This window comes from Cynocephalus volans, chromosome 6 (assembly GCF_027409185.1).
Source record: "Cynocephalus volans isolate mCynVol1 chromosome 6, mCynVol1.pri, whole genome shotgun sequence".
Taxonomy (NCBI): domain Eukaryota; kingdom Metazoa; phylum Chordata; class Mammalia; order Dermoptera; family Cynocephalidae; genus Cynocephalus; species Cynocephalus volans.
Window position 1 is genome coordinate 83,963,637 of NC_084465.1, and position 24,910 is coordinate 83,988,546.

General features: G+C 36.4%; 1 protein-coding gene across 1 annotated transcript in view; it reads left to right on the top strand.

Annotated features, from left to right (window-relative positions):
• ABCB5 (ATP binding cassette subfamily B member 5) overlaps positions 1-24,910 on the top strand; it is a 122,136-nt gene that overhangs the window by 87,649 nt on the left and 9,577 nt on the right. Inside the window, 7 exon segments of the mRNA XM_063101057.1 lie at positions 8,054-8,092; positions 8,094-8,232; positions 8,235-8,254; positions 11,141-11,241; positions 12,124-12,264; positions 22,802-22,958; positions 24,210-24,407. Coding sequence (XP_062957127.1) covers positions 8,054-8,092; positions 8,094-8,232; positions 8,235-8,254; positions 11,141-11,241; positions 12,124-12,264; positions 22,802-22,958; positions 24,210-24,407 — 795 coding nt within the window.

Below are 24,910 nucleotides of genomic sequence, written 5' to 3' on the forward strand. Positions count from 1 at the left end.
AGCATGTGTTCTATCCTGGAGAATGTTCCCTGTGTTGATGAGAAGAATGTATGTTCTGTAGCTGTTGGATGAAATGTTCTGTAAATATCTGCCAGGTCCAGTTGGTCTAAGGTGAGTTTAAATCCTGTGTTTCTCTGTTGATTTGTTGCCAAGATGAGCTGTACAATGCTGAGAGAGGGGTGTTCAGGTCCTCCATTATTATCATATCAGGGTCTATGTCTTTCTTTAGGTCTAATGGTATTTGCTTTATATAGCTGGATGCTCTGGTGTTGGGTGCACATGTATTTATGTTATGTCTTTTTACTGGATAGATCCCATTGTCATTGTATAATGGCCCTCTTTGTCTCTTTATATAGTTTTTGGTTTAAAGTCCATTTTATCTGATATACAAGTAGCTACTCTTACCCATTCCATTTTATGGTTTCCATTTGCATGGCATATTTTTATTTCCGTCCCTTTCACTTTTAGTCTGTGTGTGTCTTTACGTGTGAGTTGAGTCTTTTGAAGACAGTGTATAGTTGGGTCTAGCTTTTTAATCCAATCAGTTAGTCTATGTCTTTTGAATGGGGAGTTTAATCCATTTACATTTAGGGTTGTTTTTGATGGGTATTATTTTACTTCTAGCATTTTATTTCATTTGTTTATATTTTTGAAATATCTTTCATACCTTTCTTTTGCTTTTATTATTTGTCGTCAATGTTTGTTGGTTTTTTGAGGTGGTAAGATTTAGTTTCTTTCTCTTTCTCATTTTCATTTTTGTTTTACCAGTGGGTTTTTTTCTTTCTTGTGTATTCACAGTAGTGATTATTGTTTTTCCAATTTCAGATGCAGGACTCCCTTTAAAATTTCTTGCTGGTCTAGTCACAGGGTGGTCAACTCCCACAGTTTTTGTTTATCTGGAAAATATACTATTTCTCCCTCTTTTCTGAAGGTTGTCTTTACTGGATACAGTATTTTTGTCTGGCAATTTTTTTTAGTATTTTGAATATATCATCCCATTTTCTTCTGGCCTGTAGGGTTTCTGTTAATAAATCTGCCATTAGTCTGATGGGGGCTCCTTTAAAGGTGATTGATGAGTTTCTCTTGCTGCTTTTAGAATTCTGTCTTTGTCTTTGAACATTGCCAGTTTGACTATAATGTGTCTCAGAGAGGATCTTTTTGGATTGAATCTCTTTGGGGATCTTTGAGGTTTCCAGATTTGAAGGTCCATGTCTCTCCCTATACCTGGGAAATTTCCCATTATGATTTCATTGAATAGGTTGCAATGCCTTTTCCTTTCTCCTCCCTTTCTGGAATACCCATGATTCAGATGTTTGTGTGCTTAATGTTGTCTGTGAGCTCTCTGAGATTTTCTTCATTTTTAAAAAATTATTTTTTCCTTTTTTTTTTTGGCCACCTAGGTTATTTCAAAAAGACTGTCTTTGAGATCTTAAATTCTTTCTTCTGCTTGTTCTAACCTGCTGCTTAAGCTCTCCATTGTGTTTTTTATTTCATTGAATGAATCCTTCAGTTCCAGGTGTTCTGCTACATTCTTTTTTAAAGTATCAATCTCTTTATAAATTTCCTCCTTCATATCATGGATATTTTTTCTCATTTCATTGTGTTCTCTAATTGAGTCTTCTATTATCTCTTTGAGTTTTCTTGAGATCATTGGAATTCCTTTTCAGTCATTTCAAGGATTTCCTTCTCTATGGGGACTAGTTCTTGAGACTTACTGTATTTCTTTGGCATTGTCATATTTTCTTGTTTATTTGTATTTCTGGTATCTCTACATTGATGTCTGGTCATCTGGTAGAGTATTTGTTTCTTCTGTTACTCTGGAGTGGTCTTTGAGGAGAACGAATTCCTCCTCCATTTGCAGTCTCCACTGGTGACTCTCCTTGTGTCAGTGCAATCAAGTGTGTGGTGGGCTGCCTGTAGGGTGGTGCTGGCCGCTACTGTGATGGTGAGCTGCCTTCATAGTGGCAGTAACTGTGGTTGTGGCTATGGTAGAACACCTACATCAAAGTGGTATTTGTGGCATGCTCTTGTATTCTGTTCGGGTGGGGGGAATCTGGGTCCCCAGTCTTGAATCACTCTCTCACTTTCTGTTAGGGCTGGGAGAGAGCTGTCTGGAGCTTCTACCAGGAACTCTGGTTGTGGAACAGTCTCTTGCTTTCTGTACCTAATTGACTACTGATGTTGCTGTCAGTGTCTTCATCTCTGAACAGTTGTTCTTACCAAATGGCTAATACTCTTATATGTTACACAGTCTGAACACATTTCTTCTACTGCTGCAGTCAAACATTACTTAATTAACTCACTATCTGTGAATGACTTTTTTTCCTTGGATAATAAATGAGCCACTCAGAAACTTTCTTTGGTTTCAGCCTTATTTTCACATTTTAGTTTTGTGAAGTAATTCAACTGAAATTCTGCTGAAATATTTCATTCTAAATTTTCTAATTTTTTCTGAATATTGCTTTCCTGTAAATTGAGAATATTTCTATGAGTACTCAGTCTGGTAATGTTGACATGTTTTGTATTTTTTTTAACTGTATAGTGTTGTTGCATAAAAAAACTAATGCTGCGGCATCTAATTAGAACACAAAATAATCCACAGTCTACTGTGCCTTAAAAGCATGATATTCAAAGCCCACTTTTCTCTTGGTTTCTTATTTTGAAATGATGGATATGAAATGGTAATTTTTTAAACTAGAATAAAATGTCACAGTACAGCAGTACACATGGCATTCAATATACTGTCAAATTATAACTTCATCTCTGAGACTTACAGCATGCCAAGCAGCAGTGCCAAATGATAAGAGTGGCACATTTCATTTCTCCAGCAACTACTCAATTCTGTCACTATAGCCTAAGGCAGTCATAAATGATAGGTAACAAAGGGCATCACTATGTTCCAATAATACTTTATTTGTGGACACAGTTTGAATTGCATACATCTTTCATATGATGCAAAACATTATTCTTCTCTTCACCTTTTTCCAACAATTTCAAAATATAAAAATCATTGTTACTTTATAGGCAATTTAAAAACAGCTAATGGGTCAGATTTTTGACCCACACAATAAAGAAATCCATGAAAGACTTCAAATGGCATTTTACAAAAGAAGAAATTCAAATACTTTTCCTTTGAACTTTATTTGTGTCTTTGTAGTCAGAATGTAATTCTTATAAGCAGCATATAAGTCTCTTAATGGAAGTATTCAGACCATTTTCATTTAATGTGATTATCAATATGATTAGGTTTAAATCTCATTTTGCTGTTTTCTATCATATGTTTTCTTTGTACAGGTTTTTTATTTCTCTGCCTTCTTTTTCATTAAAATTCTCTATTCCATTTACTATTTGGGGGGGGAAGAGGGTGATATTGCTAGCTATAACTCTTTGTTTTGTTATTTTAGTGGTTACTTTAGGGTTTATAGTATACATTTTAACCTATCACAGTCTACCTTCAAGTTATAGTGTGAGAAACTTACAATAGTGTACTTCCATTTTCCCCTCCTAATTTTTTGCTATTGTTGTCATACAATTTCATTCTATGTATGTAATAAACCCAATACTACATTGTGATTATTTTGGTTTAACACTCAATTGTCTCAAACAATCTTAGATAATTATTAAAAGCCTTATATATTTACTCATGTAGTTAACATTTTTGCTCTCTTTATTCCTTATTTTAGACACATATTTCCACTGGTTTCATTTTTCTTCTGCCTCCAGGTTTTCTTTCACATTTCTTGTAGTGCAGGTCTAATGGTGATTATTTCAGGTGTTGTATGCCTGAAAAGTCTTTATTTTACCCTTATTTCTGAAATGTATTTTCACTGGGTAGAGAATTCAAGGTTGACAGGATTTTTTAAAATTTCCTCCCAGTAGATTAAAGACATTGCTCTACTGTCTTGTTGCTTGCTTTTTGTTGTTGCTGTTGTTGTTTTCTTTTAATGAGGAACCTGTCATTAACCTTATCTTTTTTCTTCTGTGCATAATGTTTCTTTTTTTCTCTGGCTGCTTTCAAGGCTTTCTCTTTGTCACTGACCTTGAAATTTGATTGCGATGTGCTTTGATATACTTTTTATGTATTTCTTGTACTTGGAGTTCACTGGAATTCTTAGATTTATGAGGCTTTAGTTTTTACCAAATTTGGAAAATTTATTTGCCATTATTTATTTTAATGTTTTTTCTCTCTCCTTAGTCTCTCTCCTCTCCCTAAGGAACTCCAACTATACTTATATTATGCTGCTTGAAATTGTACCATAGTTCATCAGTGCCTTGTTAATTTTTTTCCTCTGCATTTATTTTCTGTAGTTTCTATTGCTTTGTCTTAACAACCAATGATCTTTTCTTCCTTGATATCTAACCCACTATTGATCCTTTCTCATCTATTTTTTTATCTCAGACATTATATTTTTTTTATTTCTAGAATTTTGATATGGGTCTTGATATGGGTCTTTTTTATATCTTACTTATCTCTTAACTTTTTCCATATATGGCTTCAAAATATTTTTGTGGTAGTTTAAACTAAAATGACATGTAGAAAGGATATAATCATTTCCGAGCAGCAGATTAGCACAAGAATGGAAATCCCAAACTCATTAAGCAAGCAAGGATACATGTCACATTGTAGAAAGTTCCTTTGTCCCAAACAAAAAACTTCAATACAAGACCGTCCCATCAAAAATTTGGCAAATTTACACTTGGATGTTTTTAGAAATAGGTTGTTATATGTAGTCCTTGGACAAATTTTAAGTGACTCGCAAATATTCATCTAGTGTAACTCTGTTAAGTGTCTCTTCTTCTTTCACTAATATGCTACATGATTTTCTACATAAAAGACTTTTTATTTATTGTCTAGAGATGCAATCTTTAAAGTAAATAGAATAAAAACAAAGGAAGGCAATGAGACATGGAACTATATTATGGTTACCTAATAAGAAATATTCACACAGAAATGAAGTGCTCAATGGATATGTTTTATCCTTCTGACAATATAGGTACAATGCCAAGAACTGAGGTCTGAAAAAGAAAAGGTCATTGGCTTCAAAATATACAAAAAAGAACTGCAGAGTGGAAATTAATATATGTATAAGGCCTACAAAATATAACCTATCAAATAATTAATGGCAAATAATTTCTTAGTAATATTTAGATAAGAAAAATTTTATATTTGAAGAACAATGAATATCTTGATTATAATTTTTAAAAATATCTTCAACTATTGCACAGCACAATATATAGAGATTTTATGTGGCTGTAGGAGCATTTAGTATTTAATGAGGTGTGTGGGAGGGGCTCAACAGTACAAAGCACTTAAGTTCCACAGCCTCTTGCCCAGTTGTCTGGCCTATATGACTCTGAAATTCATGGTGGGAATAGGAGGCAGAGGAGGAAGGACAGTGCATTAGTTTGCTAGGGCTGTCATAACAAAATACCACAGACTGAGGGGCTCAACCAACAGAAATGTATTTCCTCACAGTTCTGGAAGCTAGAAGTCTAAGACCAACATGGTGGTTTTTATTGTGAGTCCTCTCTCCTTGGCTTGCAGGTGACTGTTTTCTCTCTGTGCCCTCACATGGTCTTTTCTCTGTGTACACATATGTCTTTGTCCAAATTTCCTCTTCTTATAAAGAAACCAATCAGACTAAATTAGGGCCCCCCACCAAAGACTTCATTTTAACTCAATTACCTCTTTATTTATAATTTCATTTATTATGTATTTATAATTACCTTATCTCCAAATACAGTCGCATTCTGAGGTACTGGGGGTCAGACTTCGACATGTGAATTTTGGGGGGACACAATTCAGCCTATAACATACAGCATTGATTAGCTCCTGATCATCTTCAAACTCTCAGTTGATAGAGTATAAGTCAATATTATGTACATGGCATTCCCATTTAGGCCCCATAGTTGTCAGAGTTAGTGTGGAATACCCTCGGATACTTAACATAGGTTATCTATCCATCAGAGTTTTCACTATTTAGTAATTTGTTGGGTGTTTGCTGCTGTTATTTGTTTTTACTTTTCTGGAATCTTCTTAGAGATTTTAGTGAAAAAAATGGAAAATGGCTGAGTTATCTCTAGTTGCATTTTTGAAACTGAAAGCCATGAGTTTTTAGAAATAAGACAGAGCCCTAGGAGGAGGGAGGACTTGTTATTATCATTTTAATGGAGATACTAACTTTTTGATAGTTTAGTGAAAACTGACATAATCTTTTAGAGAAGCAATTTGACAATACCTATCAAAAATATGAGTATATACCCTTCAATACATGGCTCCAGTTAGAAATTTAATATTAGAATATAAAAGGTGAGCACAAAGATTTTGCACAAAGATGTGCATTACATTTTTCTTTTTAATAGTGAAAAACTGGAAGCAACCCAAATATTTTTTTTAAAAATATTTATTGATTCAAGAAAAAGCTTGCAGTATAATACAAAGGGATTAAAAGCAGGATACAAACAATAATTCTAATCTGAATGTGCGTGAATATTTATGTCTGGAAGGATGTAAATATTTACACACATTCAGATTAGAATCATCTAAACTTTTTCCAATGATCGTGTTTTCAGGATCAGAACAAAATATATATTTTAAAATGTGGCTGTGTTTCTAGGTAAACAGGGATCCTCATTTTTTTATCCCAGCACTTAAAGAACTTAACATTTCAGTTTATTGGGTGTTATTTGTCCCACTGAAAGATGATCCATAAGGCATGTAGTTCTTATGAAACTACATGTTTATCATTTATCTTTGTACAAAGATAATTCTACTTATTAGAAGATTTTTTTTCTTAGAATTTCTTTTATCTTACCTTATACCATGTTTCCAACTCCTTTTCTGTCTTGATATTGCTTCTTTATAAACTTACTTAGTGAAACCAATTTATAAAGTGCAGAAAAGGGAATGAGAGAAATCATATTAGAAGTATACACTTTAATGAATATTCTTAATCATTCAACTCAGCACTACCATGCTGTCCCTTCATCAGCATGGAGGAAGGGGCAGGGCTGTTTTGGAGTCCGGATATGGTGAGTTAGGCATCCATGTGTGGCAGCCTGGTGTGTGGAAAGCAGAGCCAGAGCATGGTGAGCAGAGTGTCCACGCAGGGGAGAGGGGGGACCATGATAACAGATTGGTTACACACAGAGATTAATCACATAAATCAGTCTAGTAAAGAAAATGGGAGCCAGGTTTCTCACTCATGAAGAAGGGGTAACTAATACAGAGAGAATACAGGAATATTTGGAGAAGTGACTGATTCTAGGGGTAGGACAGAGATAGTACAGGATGAACCTGGGAAATCTTTTTGTGTCAGAAAGTAAGAGCATTATCAAAGAATGACAGGGACACGTTAAAGAGCAACAAAGCCAACTTGAAGGGACTTCCACTGGCTACATCTGGGAAAATTTGAGTATCAAAACAAATATGTTTTACTTTTTTTAACGATAACTATGATTCTTCTATTTTCAAGCTTCAGCTTTCTCATCAAGAGCTTATCTATAAGTTAGGGTTGAAGAGGTTATTTGTGTGTGTGTGTGTGTTTTATCATTGTCGCGTGTTTGATGAGGTGTGGGGAAATAAGAGTGTGGCTGTGTATTGAGAAGACAAAAGAAATCCTGTAGCTTCAGATTCAATGCACTTAACTTGGATTGGGTGCAAAATCCTGTGAAACTGTTTAAGGAGAGCACTCAGGTAGAGCAACATAAAAGTCTCCCTCTAAGCAGGTAGTATTTAATTTCAGATAGTCTGTTTCTATTACACTTCTATACAATGTTCTATCCTATGGTACTCCACCAAGCTAAAAGCCAGTTCATATGGATGGCTCCATATTTGACATAAGACAGAAAAATAAAACATAATGATTCCTTAGTCTAGGGCATTTTAAAAATATGTGTATTATTTAATCTCACATATAAATTCAAAATATAAATGTAAGTATAATTCCTATAAAAAAAAAAAAAAAAAAAGCCCACCTTGTTTTGTAAGTAACCACAACAGGAATTCTTGTAAATGTAAAGTTAACTGACTTTTTATTTTGTCTGATTATAGTCAACAGGTTCAAGGGTTGGTGTCTTAACACAAAATGCAATGTAACATGGGACAGTCAGTTATCATTTCCTTCATGTATGGATGGGAAATGACGCTCTTGATTCTGAGTATTGCTCCAGTACTTGCTCTGACAGGAATGATTGAAACCTCAGCAATGACTGGATTTGTCAACAAGGATAAAAATTTAAGCATGCTGGGAAGGTGAAATGAAGACCTTTATTACCATCATAACATTTTAAGAGAAAGACAATCAGAGCTCCCGTCTTCTCAGTATGTTAACTTTATCTCTTAGGAATCTGTAAAGTGGCATATATACACTGAAATGCATGCAGACGAGTTTAGAATGAAGTGTAAATATGGTATAGCACTAGGGCACATGATTTAGAGCACAGGCTCTGGAGTCAAAATGGCCGAGTCAGAATCCAGATTCTATCACTAACAAGTGTATGATATGAGCAAGTTATGTCAACCTTTGTGGACTTCAGTTATCTCATCTATAAAGTGGGAATAATAATAGTGTCCACTTGTAGATTTTTGTGAGTTCTGCACAAAACACTTAGTGTTATTATATGCAAAACACTTAGAATAGTGACTGGAAGACAGTAAGCACTCAATAATGTCACCCATTATTACTATTACCGTGTCATGGGTGAGTTTTCTAACGTCACGATTCCCCATTCTCTGATTGTTGAATAATTAAACTTTCTTGAGCAATTCTTCTGGGTATTTCATTTTTCAAAACAAAAAGGAAACATAAGAGTTACTGAATACAAGGTAATGCACTGATATCGATAGTGCCTAAAACAAGATTTCAGAGACAAGGACCATTTTTATACTGATCAGAACGAACAATTTATTTAGTTACATGGAAAATGCTTTGACATATTTAAGCTTCTCAGGATCAAGCATATTCATAAAGATAATCATTGAATTGGAGATTTAAGGAAACGTTATTGTAGAATCATAACATCTAAGAATTGAAAGAAATGTCATTTGATACAACCACTCACCCGAAGTAGGAGTCCTTTGTGCCACATGCCTGTCAAGTGTCCAGCCATCTTCTACTCACCCTTTCCCTCTGATGGCAGGCAGCACATTACTTCCCCAGGCTGCCTACCCTGGGATAGCCTCAGACAGTAGATGGTTCTTCTTTCTCTTTCTTTTCTTTTCTTTTTTTTTTTTTTCTGGTGACCTTCTATTCTACTCTTCTTGGCTTTCATCTTGGTAGAGGTCCAAAACCTGTTTTTCAAGACAGCCTTTCCATGTAAAACTGAGGTCTTTAAGTTGTTCCTTTCATGACATAGTTTCAAAGATCTTTACCACATTGGTGAACACCCTCTGGATATGAAAATGATTTTAATATCACTTACGGTCTGTATCGCAGTGACTGTAGCACAGGTGGCACAGTATAAATACTATGAATATTCATGAATAGGGATGCCAAGCACATGACTCATAATCTGGACTGCCTGACCTGTGGAACTTTCCACCTTTCTTGCACTAGATAAGGACCATTGGAATGTTTGTTGTGCTGTAGAGGATGAACACTTAGCAAATATTTACCTCAGAGACACTGATCAACTGTTTAGCCCTGTGCAATTTAAAATTGTGGTGATTTGTACAATTTCTAAATTAATAAAACCTGATTCATTATATTCTGCTTGCCTTATTTTTTCTGTCATGAGCTTCAGTTATATATGTCTTCAGACCTTTCCTTTTTGTACCGTTAGAGTAACCTCACACTGTACAAACAGAAACTCCCATCAAATAGGCAGTCTGAGTCCTTTCCCTACAGCTTTTAATAAGTCAATTTACTAAACACCAATTTACCATATAGACCTATAAAATACAAAGGTACTTCAAAAATTTTGTGGAAAAATAGAATTAAAAGATAATATGAATCTTTCCATGAACTTTTTGCAGCACTCTTGTATATTGGTTCTTCAATTACGTGTGTGGATTTGGACAAATCAAATGTTTCATTTTTCAGATTTAAAATATTAGGCTTAAAATATTGGCTATATTAGGCTGTTGTTGGTTTGTTTTTTTTAGTCCTTAGAAAAAGGACTATTTTCTAAGGTTTTATAGTGATATTAGTCCTATCTCCATTGTAAAAAATGATCACAAAGGGTTTTTTTTTTGTTCATTTCTTTTTTTCCTCAAACAAGCCTTTAGCATTGTTACCCATTTTCCTTGCACACTGCAAAATATGTTACAAATGAAGGTTTCTTCGAGAATTTAGAACAACTCAACATTATAATTGAGAGCAGAATCCAGGTGTCCTGACCATCACCCAGAAATCTAGTTCTTCCTGCAGCCCAAGTTCTTCAAGTAACACTGGGTGTCCACCTAGGTTTCCTCTGCCCCACAGTCCCCTCTGCCAGACTGGAAACATTGTGAAAACAGGAAGTTTCTCTTTCAAGCCAACATGTGTTCTCATGTCCAAAATTTATGCTAAGCCAAAAGTCTCCTCCATTTTGGATCCCATGTAGTTATGCATTCTTTTTGAAAATTATGTAAATATGGAGAAACATTAGTCTTATTTGAATTAAATATCGAAAGTTCACAGACATCAAAAAGAGAAATGGCTTTATCTTATGAAGAATTTTATAGCCACACCCCATTTTACTTTACTGGAATGTTCCTGAGTCCTTTTTAGTTGCTATTTGCATTTCTGTACTATGATAAAATAATTATTTATTTGACTCTCTCTGCTATCTTTTTCTTGAATTGTTTCATAATATATGGGAAGTTCCTTTGCATGTGAATGTTACACTCACTAATGTTTGATCCCCTGCCTGTGGAACCAGTTTAAATTGAAATTTAGTAAAGACTTGAAGGGGGCTAAATTTACAGCAGTGGACTAAATCTTTTCAAAAGAAATTTTCCTTGAACCTTTTCTCCTAAAGTATCATTTTCCTATCTTATTTTGGGTGGGGAGGAAGGAAAGCTAAGAATACTTCTCAGGAAAACTTATTTACTTGATATACTTAATATTGTCTCCAGTGTAAGTGACTGGAATGTACAACCAGAATAAGTTTAACCGTTACTAATTTTATTTCTATACTTTTTGTCCTATTTTATAAGATAGCAGCTGAAGCTGTGGAGAATATACGTCCTATAGTGTCATTAACAAGAGAAAAAGCCTTTGAGAAAATGTATGAAGAGACTCTTCAGACTCAACACAGGTGACTGTAGATTCATACTGACTCCGTTAACTGTTTCGTCCCATAAGAACAGTACTCCTGAATGACTCCAGTGCTTTGCCTTCCCATTCATTTGCTCTGGAATCTTTCCTAATAGTGGCATATCATAATTTCTCATATGACTTCACCAAGAAGAAACTAGGAGAAGAATCCAAGATAAGCACAATTTAGAATAAATATTTTGGGTCCTCCCACGTTACCATTAACTGTCTGTTACTAAGCATGAACGTTTTTGTGATTTTCCTGAAAGAAGATTGAGGAAATAATATATTCAAGAAAGAAAATAACGTTGCTCAGCCCTTTACCTTAAATCCCTAATACAGTTTGCATTTTAAAATGAATATATACACAATGAATGTGCTCACTTCTTTTAATTTTCAACTAGTCCTCTTTATCACATTGAGTTAGTGATGTTCTTTGTATTACTTTATCAGAGAGATAGCTTTGTACTCTTCTGTACTCATGCTTGTCAGTACTGCCCTTTAATTTCCACTATTTATTCCATTAATGCAAGATTATGGTAGAAAATTATAGGATATTTCTAAATACTTCTAAACAAAATTTCTTTAACTCTTACATTAGCTATCCTTTCACAGACTTGTCCATTCATTTGAAAGAATGTAAATGCAACTTTGTTACACTGAACTATAGAGTATATAGCTATAGAGAAAATCATTATATCATTTGTCTTCTCTATAATAATTCTCAGTAGTAAAAAAAAAAAGTGACTTTCTCTTTAATCTTTAGAAAAATGTATATCCACTAAATGATAACATTTCAAGATCCTCTATTTTCATTACTCCATGTTTATTAGACATTGCTATAATTCATGTCTCATTATTTAGAAAATTTTGTGCATTTCAGAAATACATTAAAGAAAGCACAAATTATTGGAAGCTGTTATGCATTCAGCCATGCTTTTGTATATTTTGCCTATGCAGCAGGGTTTCGATTTGGAGCCTATTTAATTCTAGCCGGACGAATGACCCCAGAGGGCATGTTAATGTAAGTTGTGCAAATATATAAAGCCCATAAAAGGGTCATGTGTTTATAGTGAATCATTACTTAAATCACATATGTGGAAAAGGCATGCTTGGAAAAATTTTTTTTAATATTTTGGGGAGGTTTGTTTTAATTTATTTTATTTTTAATTCACAAATAATTGTATATGAGGGCACTTCAAAAAGTTTGTGGGGAAAAAAAGAAAAAACATAATATGAATCTTTCTGTGAAGTTTTTGAAGACCCCTTGTATTATATATTTGAGGTACAATGTGATGTTTTGATATATGTATACACTGTGGAATGATTAAGTCAAACATTTTTGTTGTCATTTATTATCTATAAGAAGTACAGCCTACCTGGTAAAGTACTGATACTGATATAATCCAAGTAATCTGAGTTAAACTCCCAGATGAATTGTTTTCCGCCTCAGTTTACGGTAACATGGGAATGTCACAGCAAAATATGCCTTCCTGTCATCAATTTCGTACGGAATTTGTGAGACGTTATGGAACCCCCAGTGAGGACTTGGCTCCATTACGTATGACTTCAAATCAGAGGTTGAGTTTTTTGTTAAGTAAATATTTCAGAAGAAATGCATATAAATGAGTGTTTCCCTTCCAAAAAAAGCCACATTTGGAGTTGATCATGGCATCCCAGTGAGGCTGCTGCTTTCCAAAGCATTGGATGGAGCTTCTAATTTGGAATTGTGTTCACATAGGAATTTCTTTACTTTATAGGAACACCTAATTCAACTGCTAAAATTAGAAAAATTAATTTTGAGTGTCAATTCTGAGCTTCCTAAGCAGAAAACCTCAGAAATGTTGCTAATCTATATCATAATTGCTGTTGCTAAACATTTAGAGCTAGAGAAATCCATACAATATTTGACTCAAAAAAGTGACATATTTTTATAACATGCACATTCAAGCGAGTATCAGCCTTTTCAAAATAATGACATAGGAGATTACACCTGTTCAAGGGTGCTGCCATTTGGCAAAACACATTGGGAACTCCTCGTTGGGTTTTGTCTCCTAAGTCTCAGGACATTCTTTTGAATATCCTCATAAGTGGCCCATACTTGTACTTTGAGGACATGTTTAATTTGAGGAAGTGGCCAAAAGTCATTTGAAGCAGAATAATTTTAGAATAATTTGGAATAATTTTTCATTTCTATTCACATGAAAATTTAATTATTTAATAATTTATTTGTTTAGTAAGCATTAACTGAGGTCCCAGGAAGATTCTTTTAGGCACTGATAAGAAAACAGTCCACAGTTCACCAACCCAGTATTCCTAAATCTTACCTGACTATGATGCCACTTAGAAGTTTCCTAAAAGCAGATGTCCTTGTAAAATAGAACATCTGTATTTAAAATTTCAATAGAAATTGCAGGATACCTGTTCTACTATGTTCTCCTAGCCTCTAAAACAGTGTACAGTATTGCCTGTGTGAAACTATAAGCCACAAATACAATATTTAGCTTTGAGCTTCATTCTGATTACATAGACTAGTTACTTAGTCAGATATATTAACAAGAAATGAAATCTGGAACCACATAAATTAACTTATTCAGCTCACGAGCCCCCATTAAGTTAGCCAGTTTTTTCTTTATTCTAATGTAATGCAAACAGTCTAAGCATAAAAGTTGGTTGTATTCCAAAAGTTTGTTTGCAAGCCATTTGCTTGAAACTCAAAACATGTTTTCCTCATGTTGCTCTAAACTTTCTGCAGCCTTCTTAAATCCCCAGGGCCCCCCATTCCTTCAGTGTAACTGGCCTTGGGTATTAGTAGAAAGCAAGCCAATTAAACACATTTATACTAATGTAGGATTTCTGATGAGTTTATAAAGTCTCATAGCAGAATTTTCATCTCTTCCTATCAGTTTCTCTGTCACTACACTTTCTTTGCTTTATAATCACTTATCTTAAGAAAAAGAAAGAAATCTCTCCCATGACCATCAGCCCCTTCTACCTACTTCCAATGTCTCTCCTCTGCTTTGCAGCAAAACAGATTCCAAAGGGTTGTCTATTCTTGTTTGGATGCCTTCTTATCTCCAATCTCTCCTGAACTCACTCCACTTAAGCCTGAGGTCCCACCAGGACACTAGAAAGACTCACTATTAAGGTCCCCACTGATCTCCATCTGGCCTACCCACACTCAGCTGTCCACATCTCAGTTTTCCAGCCTTCTCTAACTTGACCTCTCAGTAGCATTTCATACTGCTCCCTGGAACGTTTTCCTCCCTAGGGATCACTAGGCTCTTCGCCCTTGTCATTGGCCCCTTGTCCTCGGCCCCTTGTCCTCTATCTCCTTCACTGGCTCCTGTTCTTCAAAAGTTGAGCCTGTCTGTATTGGAGAGCTCTAGAGCTCTCACACCTCTCATCTGTTCACTCTCATTGGTGATCTCATCCAATCTGATGTGGGTTTTGTTTTTTTTTTTTCTTTTTTGTTATAAATTTATTCTGCAATATAACCTGATGGTTTTAAATACCTCCTGTGTCCTGATACCTCCCTTCTATGTTTCCAACTCTGACCCTGCCCCTGAACATCAGACTCTTATCCAACTACCTACCATCCACCTCCACTTGGATGTCCAATAGTATCTTAATGTGTCCAAAACAGAACTTGAGGGTTCCCCCCCCAAATAGTTCTCTTCCCCAAGACTTCCCCATCTTAGTTAATGGCACTAGCCACCCTCCATGAAGGTGCTCAGTCCAAAAATCCAGGAGTCATCCTCATTATTTCTCTTGCCTTCACTCACCGCATAGAGCACCGAGTTCTGGCAGCTCTAATTTGAAAATACCTCTCACCTTCTCCAAACTTGTTACTCTCATTCAAGCCTAGCCTCTCTTGCTGGACTGCCATGATAACCTTCTCACTGATGTTTCTCTGTCCAGTCTTGATTCTCTATTATCCATTCACCACGCAGTAGCCGGGCTCCTCTTTTAAAGCACAAATCTAATTGCATCAATTTATTAAAATACTGTAATGACTTCCCATTAAAATTTGAATAAAGCCAAATTCTTTACCATGACCTGAAAGCCCTTTATGAGAGAGCCTCTGCCTTCCTTCTCGATCTCATTCACCATTGTCTCCTATGTGAACTGCACGTCAGCCTCACACGTGCTGTTTCTGTCCTTAGAACTCCTCATCTCAGTGTCTTTGCACTTGGTCTTCTCTGCCTGGAATGGCCATTTCCCGGTCTTTGTGGGGCTGCCTCTTTCTCATTATCCACGCTTTCACTCCTAAGTTCTTCACTGATGGCCCAAAGTGGTCCCCCACCTCTCCCTCCTCATCACTGTCTTTTCCATTATCACGTTTTGTTTTGTTTATAGCACTTACCACTTTATGAAATTGTCATTTTTGTTTCCATATTTATTGGATGCATAGACTATAAGTGTTTTTGTTTCTGTATTTAATAAACACATAGACTGGGGGCAGGTGTTAGGCCATCTTGTTCATTGATGTTTCCCGAAAGCCAAAAACAAGAGGTTGGCACATAGCAGGCACACAATAAATATTTATTGAATGAATGACTGAACAAAAAATAAAGGGGGAATTTTGGAATGATGCATAATGAGGTTGCCCCAGTCATTTCTGGAAGTGTGCCTCCAGAGTCAACTCCATACTACTCCTGTTTTTCAGAGTCTTCTGTTTTTCTTCCCTTCTACATCCATGTGTCTAACACCAGGTGCTTTGGGAGAAGAACTTCACCTAAGTCAAGGACAACCATTTATATAAAAATAGTATGTGTGTAATTGGGAATCTATTTCTACATCCTGAGATTTGTTAGGTTAAAACTAAGCAAAGAATTTTCTTAATTAAAGAATGATACAACTTCAAAATCCAGCCGGTCACTTTCATGCTTGCAAGTGACACCAGACAGGATGTTTCCTGAAAGGGACTTCTCAAAACTGCCAACCATTCCATTACTTATGAGAATCACTGTAACAGAAAACTTTGATTGAGTCCTTACTCTGTATTAAGGATTCGTCATGCATTATCTACTTCATCCTCTCAACTACCCTGTGAAATATTATGATTCCCATTTTACAGATGGGGAAAATTAAGACTCAAAGAGGTTGCCTAACTGTTTAAAGTCATATAATCAGCAAGTAGCAAAGCACAGATTCACACTGATGACTTCAGATGCCAGAGGCTTTTTTTGGTAGACATTTATTATTATTATCATTATTATTATTATTATTATTATTACTATTATTATTACTACTACTACTACTACTACTACTACTACTACTACCCCTATTAATTCTGTAGCCAAACATCATGAAATATTTCTGTAAAAAAAAATTTTTTTAAGTAATTTTTGCTTAGTTTTCCAAACATTAGAATACCTAGAGCTGGACTAATTGATCCAAACCCTTGATCTTGGTGTTACAAGGCTGTGCTCTAACCAACTGAACTAACCAGTCAGCCCTGTGGGCTGATTCTTAACATACATAGAACAGGTGGCTTGCTTAGTGTTATTTCACAGCCCTAAAATATAACAGAATAAAAAGGCCCCAATACAAAAATTCCTCCCCCTGCTGTCCTACCACACTTCCTGGATTTACTTTAATTAAACTCATTAAAAACAGTCATCTTGTAAAAACATAAGCATTTTAGCTGTCAGAATATACATAGGGCCATTAATGTTAAGAGCAATGGGCTGGCTGGTTAGCTCAGTTGCTTAGAGCATAGCCCTGTAACACAAAGGTCATGGGCTTGGATCCCCATACAAGCCAGCTGCCAAAAAAAAATAATAATAATAAGAGCAATGATTAATGAAAGTATCACACTGACATTTCCCAGTGCCCTTGGGGAAGGGAGAAACAGAGAGGTGTCTGAGTTAGGACCATTAGTATCGCTTTTTATTTGAGTTTCATTCAACCAGACTACAGACAGAGTAAGGATGCCCATACTCTTATAGCATGGCCAAAAGAGAGATTCTCCAGGAAATATAGGTACAGCACTGTGCATCTCATGAATAGAAGAGGTTTGTCTTTAACACCAGAGTCGCTAGTCGTCTTAGAGACCCAATGTGACCCCAGCTACCATGAATGTGTCACAAGTGTTCCTTTAAACACACTAAATTATACCTGGCCTGGAAGACTCTGTGCCTTCCAGAATCTAGGTCAACAGACAGCTTTCTACCTAATCAACTAACTGACTAAAAGAGGCTCACAAAGAAAACTCCCTCCTACTAAAATCCTCCTTAGGTAAAGAGCACTTTGTACTGTTCTCTAAACCAGTGATTTCCCGACTCACCGTTCTAGGAGTTGGTTAAAAATGTAGATACCCAGAGCTCACCACACAGTCTGATTTGTAGGTCTGGTATAAGGCCAGCAATCTGCATTCTATCAAACATCCCAGGTTATTCTAAGGCACAGAATCTGAGGATCATGTTTTAAGACATACAAACACAGGGACTCAATCCCAGGCTGCCTTCCATTCCTGCTTAAAATCCTCAGAGTTTTCTTTTGGCCACTACCAGAAGTTCTCCTAGAATTATGTACAACTGAGAAAGTCATATTTTAGTTTATTGTTAAAAATAAAGATATCTTATTTGCCCTATAAAATGTGAATGTTTGTTCATGATTTATAGCTATAAGATGGGTCAGCTGTCTTTCTCTCAGAATTGACAGTGTGCTTTAGAAAGGGAGATATACCAAGGAAGTTTTAATAGTAGAATCCCTTAATGTGCTCATAATATTAGTTTATTAGCAAGGCTTTTTAGAGGAAAAAAACCTTTTTTAAAAAAAAAAAAAAGGCAGGCTGGCCCCGTGGCTCACTCGGGAGAGTGCAGCGCTGGGAGCGCTGAGACCACAGGTTCAGATCCTGTATGGGGATGGCTGGTGCACTCACTGGCTGAGAGTGGTGCAGACCACACTGTGCTGAGGGTTGCAATACCCTTACCGGTCCAAAAAAAAAAAAAAAAAACAAGGCAACATGCATGTCTTATAGTAGAAGCTGTCTCCTTCATCTCTATTATTGTAGAAGTTTCTCTGAAATGAGATTTAAATTAAGGAGGTAATATTTTCATTCTGCTGCCTTGCAGCCAGGGTGTAGAGTCATTTAGAAAATCTGTTGTTCAGGTTCTCATACACATACGTGTAGTTAGTAAAACACTTCCCCTCTCCCTTTGCTAGCCCTGGCAACACTTTAGATTAGTTTCTTCACTATAAAAATACAGATATTTAGAAATCCAAAATAAGTTTATTTTCTTCTGTCTCATTTTGCATTTGTGCCTTTAGGCTAGTTTCTAGCAGGTTTGCCTTTTGCGATATAGTCCAGAAACCATTCACGCCCATTTCTTCCCCCATTGCTATACACATTAGCAAGAAGCTAAGTAGAGCAGATAGGTAAGAAAGAATCAAGACGTGACAGCCTTTGGTAATAATAAAAGCCACAGCTTTGAAAACTGGCTGGGAACCAGAGCCAGGCAGCCATGTGTTTGTGGCCTAGTACCCTTAAAAACCAAACACAGCTGTTGACAGGAAATCAGACTGGACTTTCAATATTAGATGTGGTTATTGGCCAAAAGAGCACCGGAGATAGGTTTTCAAGGAATATTAAATGCTGGTTGATAACTTGAAATAATAAAGGATAGGAAGAAGCAAACTAGGCCTCCACCACCTTTGCTCTAGGAGGCTGGCAGCCCTGGAGGAACTGTGAGTATCATCATTCTGATTAGGAAAGCAACTGTAGTTAGCCAAACCAAAACAGGAAAATCTTCTTTCCATGTTCACTGCCATGGCAGCCACCCAACTCCTACCTGGCTTCTCCCCAGAGATTATCCGAGGAGAACAAGATAAGGAGGCTAGATCAACCACTGAAGGGATCTAAAGGAGGGAAATCAAGGGAGACCTAGGGCCTTGTGAAGGTTCTAAAATGGGACAAGTGGTAACAAAGCCCAACATGTAGAGAAAGGCTGCTCCGGGCAGCTCCCCCGTGCAGGAGAAAACACAGCCATCAGGAGGTTCACGTCCCAACACTACAGCTGCATAGCTATGTGGTCCTGGGCAAATTGCATGATTTTTTTGAGGTGGAGTCTCCTCATTTGTTAAGTGATAAGAGTTCCTGCTCTGCTTATCCCCTAGGTGATCAAATATCTCATGTATCTGAGGACTTTCTGTAAGATCCAAGTACCAAATAAATGCAAGTTGTTTATTTTCGCTCTCTCAGCTGTTGAAGAAAGGACATCAGGTGGGAAGAAGAGGATCTCTGGGTCGTTCCTGGGTGAGAGGGAAAAGAGTGTGAGCACGGGAATCATTTTAATGGCCACCCACCTCTGTGAGGAATGGTACTCTGCCTCCCAGGCCAAGATGGAAACTTACTGCATGGGGGCTTCAAAAGCTGTGACTTGACCTGCTGTGCTAATCTATTTCTACCGAAGTATAAGAGCTTATTTTCTAACAAAAAGCATCCCATTAACTTTCAGTTCTGTGAGAGGGATAACAACAGCTGACATTTGTTGAGCACTTACCGTGTCCCAGGCACTGTACATTCCTTATGCACTTATTCTCACGACAACCCTGTAAGCTGTAGATATTCTTGTTATCTCCTGTTTGCCAATAAGGAAATAGCCGCACAGAGAAGTTAAGTAACAGTTCCAAGGTCACACAGCTAGTAAAGAAATGGTGGAGTTTGGATGTGATCCCAGTGGTCTGGCTTCAGAGCCACTATACTTCCTTTGAGGGTAAGTCACTAAAAGTCCACAAACTGATATGGGAGCAGGATTCAGGGGAGACAGATCAATCTGAACCAGTAACTATGCGTAGTATGCCTGTTTGGATCAATTGTGCTAAAACTAGGATTATTCATTTCTATTCCTTTTTGTGTTCCTAGCCAAAGGATATTTTTAAAATTCCAATATTATCTCAACAGTAGTGATGGGTGAGGGGAATTCCCCATTGCTCAGATATGCTTGAAAGGATCAGAGTAGTGAGGATGCAGTGACAATGGCCCAGGAACCCATGGAGAACCCATAAACCAGCGAGGAAGAGGCGCAACACTGAAGACGCTGGGCTGCTCCTTCCCAGACCTCTTCCTGTTCAATATCCTCCCCACCCCCACAGCCGGCCAACCCAAAGATTTTTGCTATAAATTCAGTACCATCTAAGGATACACTAGAGATGAAATTTCTTCTTCCATGTACAATTTAAGCTAGTGAAAGTTATGGAAATGAAATTTCAGTTTTATTTCATTCCTATTTTCCATAATTGTGCTTCAAGAGTTAGTTCAACATGAAAATCATTTCTGAACTGTGGAATGTTTCTTGTAATTTTATTTATAGGTATGAAGAGGATTATAAGCAATTATTATAGATTAGTACTTTGATAAATGTATTTTTAGTGACTGAAATATTTATCATTATACCAAAATATTTCTCTTTATATATCCCAAATGGGTGAAGTGCCCCAAGACCAACAGTGGCATGGGAAATTGGCTTCTATGTATTTCTGGGGTAAACGCTCAGCTTAAATGCCTCCAGGAGTTTTGGCCAGATTTGAAGGATCTGGTCTAACTTAAAGCTCTCGTTGTTGTACAATAAATACTTGTTGAGTAGAAGTGAATCTCAGTTTAGCTCACTCTAGGTTAAGACGAACTCTGTAGCAGACTAGGTTTCTAGATGTGTGGACACTGGCCTACCTTTATACAGAGCCCATCTGTGGAAAAAATATAAATATTAGTGTCCCTGACTCAACTCAGATAGTCCATCTCCACAAAGTCCATACTTTACCTCTAGTTTCCTCAATATAGCCCCCATCAACATGAAGTCCCACCACACTTACCTTCCCATCAACACTCTCACAATAAAGACAATATCAGGACTTTTGTCGGTATCCTCTCTTCTCTGCTAAAATGTTTCATTTTGCTCTGTTCTCCATCCTTTGGGTCATTTACCTCCCACAGATATAAGTTCTAAATGGAAGGCCCTTCTCTCCTTCTTGGTAATATTTTCATTTTAAGTACCTAACAAAAACATTAGCCTCTGGACACATATGCCTAATGCTTAAAATTACTTGCATGGAGGAAATTTTAGGACCAGCAGATGTTTTGGCACATATCAAAAAATAGGAAAAAGCTGTTTTCTCAGTTATTGACTTCTAAGAAGCTTCTATCCTTGTGAGACTAGAATGCAGGTCTCCTAGACTCACAATACAATTATCTTCCCACCTCCCCTGCTGACTCTTGGATCAGACTGAGGCTCAACTCTGGTCCAGTCTGATTTTTCTTTGCGTTAAAAACAAATTTAAAAAAAAAAAAAAAACTTCTGATCGTGTTACATAAACTCACTTCAGATGTTTATAGCTGGGTATCACGTATTTTGAATGACATTTTGAGCTTTAAACCATTTCTGTAAATATTAGTACTAAAAAGGCCTTGACACCACAGAACTAGTGACTACAATAATTTCAGCGTCAGACATCCCAGTAGACTGATTGTTTTTATATTTTATACTGTGTTTGATCTTTGTAAAGCCAACAAGATTCAGGATCTGAGGTTCAGGTCACTGAAGAGATTGCATCAACATTCACCCTTTGGAAGGTCCCATCAAGGGAGGAATTCACAAGGAGCCCAGACGTGTTTACCTTGCTGTGATCCAGCACAGCAAACAAGCAACTGTGTTCTGTGATATCTTTTTACTGCCTGATGTTTAAATATTGCCAGTGAAACTTGTCTGGTTTTAGCTGAATTATACCTTTGGCTCTGTTACTGAGACACGTTGTTTTTCATTGCAGTACAGTATTTTCAGATCTAAAATGAAATAGAAAATGAGAGGAAAATATTTAACCACGATCATGTGATATACCACAATTCCATGAATATTCTGTATGCTTCCAAACATTATTTGCATACTTACCATCTTATAGTTTGTTATAAAAAATTTATTTATAACGTATTTTGAAACTGAAATCATAATCTATAGCAAACCTAAAAGATCAAAGCTCTTCTTCCAGTCTTAGCTAAGGTATATTTTAGTCAGATTTTGTTTGGGGGACCTTAAGAAAGTACAGTCCCCATGCTTTGCTCTCTAAATCGTGTAGCACATCAGGCAGATAACTAGCCACGGGGCTTCAATTATCTGTTCTAACTACATTATATGCAAAAAAAAAGAAGAAGAAGAAAAGCCTCACATCATATCTACTGTGTAAATTCGGATCTCACTGTTGGAGATTCATTCTTCCTATTGTCAAATTGAATTCTCTGTCAAAAATCCAAGCAAGCAAGCCTTATATCAAGATGACTAAGAAGTTTTATACTCACTAGCTAGAGACTTTGATCTCTGTCTCTAACTGGAAGAGAAATTTTTAAGATTACCCCAGCTCCAAAGGTTATTTTGGTATACAGAGCAAGGGGTGATTACCACATGGTAGACAATCAAAAAAGAGATAACTGTTGTTGGGCCTTCGGCATTAGTGGTGCTGTCTGGGCCAGAAGATTATATTCCTGTGTTCACTTTTTCCCTTTACTTTTAGAGCTCTACTATTTTCAAAAGAAGCTAAGATTCAAATGCTTTATATTTTGGTAGAGTTTTTACTGCAATCGCTTATGGAGCTATGGCCACTGGAGAAACACTTGATTTTGCACCTGAATATTCCAAAGCTAAATCTAGGGCTGCACATCTCTTTGCTTTGCTGGAAAAGAAGCCAACTATAGACAGCTACAGCCAAGAAGGGAAAGAACCAGTAAGCATAACTCAGATTTTAAATGTCCACTTATTAAATAAAGGCACTTTTTGATAACTTTGCAAAAGATAATACTATAGTAAAATAGTCCAAAGTTTGTATGAAGTAATGTTATGGCTACAAAGCAGGGGAAGGGCTCTTGTCTTAATTCAATTTTCACCTCTACTACAAAAATATGTATTTTATATTAAAAATATGTACTTTTATTTTTTTTGCCTGATGCCGTATGAATGTTCTTAAACAAAAGATTGATTCCTATACTGAATCTTATTTATACAGCAAAGATTTTAGTCTTGGATGAAGATTTGCATTAGGGTTTATTTGTGTTTTTTCTCTAATAATATGTGTAAAGTAAATAATGTCCTGCTGCATTAGACACCATTTTTCACAGGAAATATATCTGCAAACATAAGAGGTAAAAAAGGGAATTGTATGTATTAAATTCACCCACAGACACACACACACACAACACACACACACACACAAATCCACTTACACCTTCTTAGTTTATGATTATCCTAACAACAAAAATTAATAATACTTAAAATGCAACTGGGAGTATATATGAAGTTTCAAAAGAACCAAAAATCTTATGAACCCAGTATGCCCCTATAATATAAAGGGAAAGTTAATCATCATTTAGTGATAGTTCTGGGAAGTTTTTTTAAACATCCCTGATCTAGATAAGTATTGGTTTAGAAATCATCAACCACTGAAGAGACTGAAACATAGAAAACTAAACTTTCAGTCAGGCATCACTGCCAGATAATGATCAATATAAAATGAAGATAAATCAGAATTCAAAACACAATGCACATTTGCTATAAAACACGGTCCGATTTACAAAAATAACATTCATATGTGAGTTTATGTGTGACATGAGTTTAGGAGGGCCCCAGCTCTTCTGAATTAAGCAATAAAGGTCTGCAGAGCACAAACCAAATTTTTAAAAATGCATTTATTCAGAGCAGCTAGTCAAACAGGTAATGTACAGAACCAACCATGTCTGCATAGCAAAGCCAAGGGAAGTTAGTGGGTGAGATAACAAGAAATACAGACGTAGAAATATAAACGAAATCAACAGAAACCAACGTGCAGTAGTCAGCAGTTCCACAGAGATGAACACGATGTTTTAAAATTAAAATGGTTATGAAAACGGGCACAATTTTCAGAAAGCACTTAGCCAGTGTGCCACAATATGTCACTATCTAACCAAGTCATTCTTCTGAAGACGTCAACTTCCTTTCACAGGACACATGTGAAGGGAATTTAGAGTTTCAAGAAGTCTCTTTCTTCTATCCATGTTGCCCAGATGTTTTCATCTTTTGGGACTTATCCCTCATTATTGACAAAGGGAAGATAGTCACATTTGTTGGGAGCAGTGGCTGTGGGAAAAGCACTTCTGTTCAACTTCTGCAGAGATAATATGATGCTGTGAAAGGCCAAGTGGTACGACTGAATTTAAATACACTAATCTGGGGGTTAGTGGTGCTATTCTTAAACATTCCCTTGGGCTTAAGTACCCTTAAAGGTTTGAGTAGGGCAAACAATGCAGAAGTTAAAAAAAAAAATCTCTATCTCAACCCTTAACTTAACCCTTAACTAATCTCTATCTCAACCAATAACAAAAATGCTGGTTAGGACTTTGAAGTTAAGTACAAATACGCAAAGATTCTTCCACCGTTCAGGCAGCAGAAATTTTGATCGGGTGTTGGAAGACAGGTCTAATGTCAGCATCTTGGCTCCTCATTCTGTCCTGGTTTAAGATAGAGATAACATTTTCCTCCACCTCCTTGCTTCAGGCTTCTGCTGTGACCACTGGCCCACCCCACCCCCAACTGTCAACATCTTATGAATGATTAAAGTTTATTGGAATCAGTCCCATTCACTCCTGTGTCCTAATCTCAAAAATGATGTAATATCTCTCTCCTTTGAACCCCAGGATTGCTTTT